General features: G+C 35.7%; 2 protein-coding genes across 2 annotated transcripts; both read left to right on the top strand.

Moving 5' to 3' along the window:
* The first annotated feature begins 2,910 nt into the window (after positions 1-2,910).
* Positions 2,911-4,195, top strand: LOC109010427 (transcription factor MYB2-like). The gene is made up of 3 exons (XM_018991263.2): positions 2,911-3,067; positions 3,470-3,599; positions 3,685-4,195. Exons 1-3 carry the CDS (start codon positions 2,911-2,913, stop codon positions 4,184-4,186), a joined length of 789 nt encoding a protein of 262 aa, XP_018846808.1. The 3' UTR covers positions 4,187-4,195.
* Positions 4,196-5,845: 1,650 nt separating this feature from the next.
* On the top strand, positions 5,846-8,294 carry LOC109010424 (pentatricopeptide repeat-containing protein At1g28690, mitochondrial-like). Its single transcript, XM_018991258.2, has one exon. It carries the CDS (start codon positions 5,894-5,896, stop codon positions 7,784-7,786), a length of 1,893 nt encoding a protein of 630 aa, XP_018846803.1. The 5' UTR covers positions 5,846-5,893; the 3' UTR covers positions 7,787-8,294.
* The last annotated feature ends 88 nt before the right edge of the window (positions 8,295-8,382 follow it).

Raw genomic sequence — 8,382 nt, 5'->3', positions numbered from 1 at the left:
AGGAGTAGTACTGCATGCAAGATCAGACAGATCGATCACATAACTTTGATCATATGCATTAATCAGCCGTATATTTAATTTATCCTTCTTGTAAGCTGGATCAAATAATTTCACCATTTTTCATTGAAAGACTAGCTAGATCTCATAATAAGTACTACTGGATCCAATCCTATATTAATATTAATTAAGATCATGCAATCATAGTAATTCTAGCTACCGTATAATTTCCATGATCTTCATCCCTATAAACAACGTCGTCAAAAAGTAGAACATAAACATACAATTGGCTGGGCGCCCCTTAGTGACATTCTGACTCAACACGATATATATACATACATAAATATCTATATATATAGGGCAAAACCGAGAGTCCTCCATGTGTTTTGGCCAAAACACGTCGAGATTCTAGAAACCAGAGGCATACATGCCACGGCACATCCCTTAATTGCACATTAATTAATATATATATATATATATATATATAAAGCAAATTAAAGATATGGAAATCAGTTAAATAAATAGTACAGCTCGTAACCCCACAACATCCCACAAACTGATTTCATCTCAATCCAGTACTCTGAAAAGACTCCTGGCCTGTAGAAAGAAAAGAAAAACAAAGCATCGATCGAAGGCATAAGGAATATGAAATCTTCTTCTTCTGCCTTCACGTGTTGACCTTTAAGCGCGCAAACATGTATGAGAAATGATACTTGCAGTTGCAGTCGTGAGCGTGCAGTCGCCGTGCAATCACTTTGAAAAAAGTGAATAAATAAAGGATCCATCTGAAAAAAAATTAATTTTTTAATAGTGGACCTCACTCTTTTTTAAAGCGACTGCACGACGTTTGCGCATTCTACGACTGTATGTAGCATTACTCCACATTTATATATATGCTTAGCTGTTTGGACAGGCGCTAGTACTTTTGTTTAGAACAATTATATTATTCAGGGTTTTGCTTTATTGATTATCCGTACTAAACACGTATTAGAAGTATCTAGATAGATTAATATCACTAAATATTAATTAATTAGAGATATTCCAAAATGGTACTCATGATCATGTTAGCATGACTTGAGAGTACAAATCTTCCGTGCAAATTAGGTTGCATGTAGATGGTTCCAAAACAGATTAATATTACTAATTACAACAAACTTATTACAAGGTGACACGTTTGCAAGAAGATAAAGAACAAATGGCCCCAGTACGATCTCTTCATGATTTTATGCCTTTTTTTTCTTTTAATATATATATATATATATATCCACAGCTTTATATATATATATATATATATATTAGCCAAAATATATGTTATAAAAAAAATAAATATTTATGATGAATTATTTATAATAAGAATGATTATTTATAATAAAAATAAATTCATTTTAACAGAAAATAACTGATACAAATAATTAACTTTCTTATATTACAAACACCTTGAACTCGGCCATGCAATTAATCACTTAGTTGGGTTCATGGCTTGGCCCTTAGTTCGATCGTTTTCTATCAATTTTAATGAATTATTATGCCCTAGTTATTAATTTAGTAAATAAAAAACCCGGCCCGACTCAAACCTGCCCTAGAGTTTTTCAGGCAATTCAAGCTCCAGATGGGCAACATATATAAATCCATGGTACCACCTGTGGCTGTAGAAACACTTCCTTTCCAGAAATAGGACTCGAAAACACCACGTGTCCCTATGGTGACGTGCCAAAACATCAATTCCCTCGATATTTTAATACCATAATACCAAAAGAGCATTGTTAAATATAGTTTCTATTTAAAGATTACATGAATATAAGTTTAGATAATTTTATTTTTAAATTTTTTTAAAATTATAAAAATATTCTTCTTAAAATGATATTTTTTCTCATTTAATAAAAAATCTGCACATACAGTCGCTAAGTAAAAACTGTAAATAGAATTTCTCTACCCAAAATGGTATCCAAAGAAAGTCTATTTTATTAAAATTAATGGAGATTTCATCCATCACTCTCCTTAAGAGGTAAGCAAATCCAACAGCTAGCTGGGAAAAATCCATTGGTCTTGTAGTATTTTTCAAGTTAAAAAATTCCACCACCCACAAATATTTTATGTCCCAGTTCCTAGCTTATGCTTTAGAGCTATTCATTTTTATATGGTCTAGAATCTTGATGCAAAAACGCAACTCACACGTGTCCCCAGGCCATGAGATGCCTATCAGACTTTAATCTGTATCGACGTATATAATTCTATGTAATTGATTTCGATCCTTTCTAGAGCATGTCACCCAATCCCTGAGCACATCTTTGGATTCCTCAAATGACCTTGTGTATCACAAAACTATCATTATCAAGATGTCCATTAATTTCTTACCGCTTGATCAAAATTTATGGCTGCTTTATTGGTATGGTAGCTTTGGATTAATAATCATCGAGTTCAGACAACAGATTAACGGTGAGGATTTTTTCATATGGTTTGGATAGTGAGATGGTTTTTTGTTAAAATATTATTTGTTAATATTATTATTATTTTGAGATTTAAAAAAATTGATTTTTTTATTATATTTTGCATGAAAATTTAAAAAAATTATAATAATGAGATGAGATGAGTCGAGTGTTTGTATATCCAAACGGAGTAATTAACTTGGGCCTATGCATTAAAAAAAAAAAAAGGGAAAAATCCAAAAAAATAAAAAATAAAAAGTGAATGATGGGTATTTTGATCATTTTACAAATACTGATGGCATGGTATTCGCATTGATAATTCGTACCTTAAACAGTAGTTGAAAATGACTTCAAATTGAGTGATGGGATGAAGAAAGGGGCTTTGGGGCATATATAAATATGCGACAAGCACTGACTCGAGGTGCGATAGAATTTCGAAGACAGGCATTACCTAAGCGCCATACAAAGCTTTTGCATTTTTTTTTACATGAACTTTGGGGTAATGGCTGGCCATTTGGGTTGGGGTTTAATAGGAGAGGAGGGTTGGAGGAAGGGACCCTGGACTTCTGACGAAGATAGATTGCTTATTGAGTATGTCAGGCTGCATGGTGAAGGACGATGGAACTCTGTTGCTAGGCTTGCAGGTAACTACTAGCGCGGCTGCATTGATTCTTGCTCAAATTCTACCTATCTATATAGATATATGCATGGGAATGTGAAAAAAGGTGACTGGTTTGAACTTTGGACACCCTGAATGTCATGCTCATTAGAAGTTCCTTCAGGGTAATGGGGTTAGATAAAAAGTAGACAGCCTAATTGCAGCTGTGAAATACGTGGGAAAGACTTTCTTTTTAGACTGTTTATAGTGGTTACTCTTGCATTCAAGTGCTTCTCTTATTTTGGCTGATTATAGTTCATTCCTTTTTTGGTTTTTGGTTGTTGTCATCCTGTTACCAAATTGTTGCTATCGTAGTCCCACGATCTAGGCCTATTTTCCTAGTTTTTGGATTGAGGGATGACATATTTCTCTGTTTTTGGCTGTGCAGGGTTGAAAAGGAATGGAAAGAGCTGTAGACTGAGGTGGGTGAATTATCTGAGGCCAGACCTCAAGAGGGGGCAGATAACCCCTCATGAGGAGAGCATAATTCTAGAGCTGCATGCTAGATGGGGGAACAGGTATCTTTCTTTATAATATGGTCTTAAAATTACTGATCTCAAAGACTTTTATGCTGATAGTTTCGTTCCTAAATCACAAATTCAGGTGGTCAACAATTGCTCGAAGCTTGCCAGGGAGAACTGACAATGAGATCAAGAACTACTGGAGGACCCATTTCAAGAAAAAAGCTAAAGTCCCTTCTGATGCCTCTGAAAAGGCAAAAACACGCCTGCTAAGGAGGCAGCAATTTCAACAACAGCAGCAACAGCAGCAGCTGCTACAACAACAACAACAGCAACAGCAACAATTGCAACTGAATCAAGCGGACATGAAAAGGATCCTGGCCTTGCTCGATGAAAATGACCATAAGGCTACATCTGTACCTCAAGCAAGGCAGGAAATGAGCACCATGTATCCCAACACCACTGAGGAGCAGAGCTATTTCTATTCCTTGCTCAATAGCAATGTGCTTGTGCCTGAGGCCTCAAACGAGGACATAATATGGGATGGATTATGGATGGATGATGTCCATGGCAATTTCAATACAGCCAGCGCCACAACCAGAGCTAGTCTGCAGAATCTAGTCACTCCCTTTTTAAATCTTTGACTAGTTTCAGTTTTCTCGACTTACTGTATATCAATCACTACTTCATCACCAACTGGAGAAGGCTCTTAACTAGGAGCGTTCGGACTGATATGCACGCGTTTTGAAAAATCTGGGTTGTTAAATATGCAATCCGGACAAAACATATGTATTTTTTTTTAATCCAATAAAGTGGTGGGAAAAGTGATGCGTGTAACATTTTAACTTGATAATAGGGTTATTTTATTTGCTGTACTTTACTATCAGGATCGGAAAGCCCTCTGGGAAGTTGTATTACGTTTCAGCCTTCAGCTAGTGCCTAGTGGTTTCTTGCTGTAGGGGCTTTTGTGTTGATTCCTGGCAAGTACAAGATAAATACAAAGAAAAGAAGGCTTAATTTTGTACGTTTTCAGCTTTTTTTTAAGTGATTTGCTTCTCTGTTTCTGCTCATACTTTTTGAGAAACAAATGGAGGAAGAAGTATATTTTTTAAAAAAAGATCTAAAGCACCAAAGAAACTAATTAAGTAAAGGGTTCATTTCTTTAACAGAGCATACCATTAACACTAATGCAACTCTGATTAGAACGTTAAACAAAGAAAGAGAGAAGAAAAAACAGAGCATATTCTGCATGCTTTATGCTTGTACAACACATGTTGATCTTTCAGGGGATCCTTGTCGTCATGTTCTTTTTGCATGCTTGATGGTGCAAGTCAATACAAACAAATCATGCTATCTTATTTTAATGTTTAATTAGATCATCAATCTTGTGTTAAGATTAGAATTAGATTTTTGAAGTTGCGGATATTTTTTGTCTTTAACTTTTGTGATTTCCTGTAAATTTTTTAATTCTTTTTAATTTTGAATAGAATAGAGAAACAATGAAAACGATTGATTACTTGGGTACCATCATAAAATAAGAAAGAGATAAAAGAAAGAAGAATTTGTGGAACTAAAATGGTTTTGTTCACACTTCTAAGACTTTGTATTCACCAACAACAAAATTTAAATGGTTACATATTTCTTAAGGAGAAAATGATTTATACAGTTTCAGAGTATTGGGCAAACTTTCGGCACTTTTTTTTTAAATATTAAATTTCTAATAATAGGTCTCACTTAAAAAAAAAATATGCTAGATTTGTACACCCTAAACTGTATTTAATATTACTCTTTCTTATCAACTTCAATTTCGTATATACAAGTAAATTTATTTAAGACATAAATTGCATAAACTATGATCATTGGATTAATGTCTCGTTTGGATAGTGAGATGATTTATAAATAGTAGTTAACTAGTTTGTGAATAATAATAAAATGATTTGAGTTAATATGTTTTATAAGGTTTTGAGAAATGAGAGAAAAAGTTGAATAAAAATATTATAAAATTAAAATATTATTAAAATATAATTTTATAATATAATATTTATTTTGATATTTGAAAAAGTTGAATTATTTTTTATGTTTTATTTAGAAGTTTGGAAAAGCTATAATGATTAGGTAATAATTAGATGAAAATTTGAAATTAAAAAATATTTATATTTTTTATATTTAAATATTGAGAAGAGATGTATAAAATGAAATGAGTTGGGAGGAATTAATAATAAATTCAAAACAGGCATAAGAATAAATGCTATACAAGTCTTGAAATTAAGTCGAATTTGAGAGACTCGCCAAATTCTGTTCTAGTCGCTATATTCTGTTCTTCAGTCCCGCCAAATTCAAAACAAACTCTGATGACCCTCTTCTCTGCACGCAAGATCTTTGCCCTCGCAATCTCCCGTAATTACGCTTCTACCACCATCACCCAGCTGCCCTTCACTCCCCTCCTCCATTCTCTCCAGTATGCAATAGACTGCCAATCCCTGAGCCTCAGCCAACAATGCCACACTCAAATTCTCACACATGGGCTCGGACAAAGCCCTTTCCTTGCCACCAAAATCGTCTCTGCTTACTCTATATGCGGAAGCTCAACTTGGTCACGGCTCGTTTTCGACTCAGTTGAGTTCAAGAATGCGTACCTATGGAACTCATTGATTAATGGGTATTTGAAAAATCGTTCATATAATTACGCTTTTGATTTGTTCAACGAAATGTGCTCTAGTGATGAAAGGCCGGATGATTACACGCTTGCTACCCTCGCGAAAGTATCTGCCGAGATTGAAGATTCTATTGCTGGGAAACTGATTCATGGGAAGAGTTTGCGAATTGGGTTTCTTTCAGATATGGTTGTTGCCAATTCATTAATGTCGATGTACTGTAGATGCGGCCAATGTGAAGAATCCCGAAGATTGTTTGATGAAATGCCGAAAAGAAATTCAGGTTCTTGGAATGTATTAATAGCGGGATATGCTAGTTCGTGGGATCGCAGTTTTGATAAGGAAATGTGGGAAGCTGTAAAGTTTATGCAGAATGATGGGGTGAAACCCGATGGATTTACAGTTTCGAGCCTGCTGCCCGTTTGTGGCAGTGATACTGGGAGATGGGATCATGGGAGGGAACTTCATTGTTATACTGTGAAAAATGTATTAGATTCAGGTTTGGGATCGGATGTTCACTTGGGGTGTTGTTTGATAGATATGTACTCGAGGAATAATAAAGTTATCATGGGTAGACGGGTTTTTGACAGAATGAGATGCAAAAATGTTTATGTTTGGACGGCAATGATCAATGGTTATGTTCAGGATGGAGCCTCAGATGAAGCATTCATTCTTTTTCACAATATGCAGGTGAAGGATGGAATAGAGCCCAACAGAGTGTCACTTGTGAGCATCCTTCCTGCTTGTGGCTCACATGGTGGTTTACTTGGGGGGAAACAAATTCATGGGTTCGCAATCAGAAAGGAGTTAGATAATTATCCGCCTTTGTGTAATGCTTTAATTGATATGTATTCCAAGTGTGGAAGTTTAGTTTGTGCAAGGAGAGTTTTCGAGGATGATTCTTTCTGTAAAGATGCAATCTCTTGGAGTTCAATGATTTCTGGGTATGGATTGCATGGAAGGGGAAAGGAGGCTGTCCTTTTATATGAGAAGATGCTCCAGCTTGGGATCAAACCAGACATGATAACAGTAGTAGGGGTTCTTTCTGCATGTGGAAGGTCAGGATTGGTGACTGAAGGCTTGAATATCTATAGCTCCGTGCTAAATGTGTATGGAATTGAACCAACAGTAGAGATGTGTGCTTGTGTGGTTGATTTGTTTGGCAGATCAGACCAGCTTAATCAAGCTTTAGATTTTATTAAATCAATGCCTCTTGAACCTGGTCCAAGTGTTTGGGGGGCTCTTGTTAGTGCCTCTGTAATGCATGGGAATTCTGAGATGCAAGATCTGGCTTATGGGTGTCTTATTCAGGTAGAACCGAAGAATCCCTCAAATTATATCTCGCTATCAAATTTATATGCTACTTCTAGGAGATGGGATGTTGTAGCTGAAGTAAGAACAATGATGAAAGAAAGAGGTATGAGGAAGGCTCCTGGCTGCAGTTGGATTAGCGTTAATGGCAACACCCATTGTTTCTATGTCGCTGATAAACTACATCCTTGCTCCAATTCAATCTATGAGATGCTTGATTACCTACTTCTGATAATGAAGGGAGCTGGTTCTTCTCCTGATGTTGAAGATATGATATAGATGTCTTGGCATTTGATCAATTAATAGGATATTTCGTTGATCCCAAGACGATCGTGGTGAATGTGACTGGATTAAAGGTGCTATTTTTAGTACCCCATAACTTGATGATTGGAGCTCAGACTCAGTCACTTTGTGAGCTGAAAAGGCTTTAGGCATACTCCTGAAACCTCACGTGACCAGAGGTTCCCGATATGGGCTGGAAAGGCTTGGCAATTTGTCATTCAAAATAGGCCCTTATACGACGATTCTCTCCGCTTCCCAACAATGGCGTCGCTCGCAAGAGCAAGACACCGCAAGATTTCTCACTCAGCTTCATCTTATTTTACTAATTTCATTTTCTCCTCCAGCCTCGATTTTTATTTGTTTTGCTTGTCAAATAGTGATCGACCATAGAAAAGGTAATTGGTTCATTTCACTATGGAAATAAAGTTCCTGCAAATCTTGAAAAAATAAAATAAAAAATTGGCAGTAATGTTGCTATGCCTGAAACGAAAGGAATCTGTGTTCAATGAACTCTCTTATTGATTTTACACCTACATTGATAGCTTTCTTAGCTAATATATTCTATGCATGTCTGGTCAATCTTCTGGGTGAAT

The sequence above is a fragment of the Juglans regia genome, chromosome 7 (genome assembly GCF_001411555.2).
Source record: "Juglans regia cultivar Chandler chromosome 7, Walnut 2.0, whole genome shotgun sequence".
Classification (NCBI taxonomy): Eukaryota; Viridiplantae; Streptophyta; class Magnoliopsida; order Fagales; family Juglandaceae; genus Juglans; species Juglans regia.
Note: the sequence above shows the minus strand (reverse complement) of the source record. Positions and strands in the feature narration are given on the sequence as shown.

Coding starts and splice junctions, on each gene's coding strand:
- LOC109010427 (XM_018991263.2), top strand. CDS start 2,911: ATGAACTTTGGGGTAATGGCTGGCCATTTGGGTTGGGGTTTAATAGGA. Junction 3,068..3,469: donor CTCTGTTGCTAGGCTTGCAG/GTAACTACTAGC, acceptor TTGGCTGTGCAG/GGTTGAAAAGGAATGGAAAG. Junction 3,600..3,684: donor CATGCTAGATGGGGGAACAG/GTATCTTTCTTT, acceptor TCACAAATTCAG/GTGGTCAACAATTGCTCGAA.
- LOC109010424 (XM_018991258.2), top strand. CDS start 5,894: ATGACCCTCTTCTCTGCACGCAAGATCTTTGCCCTCGCAATCTCCCGT.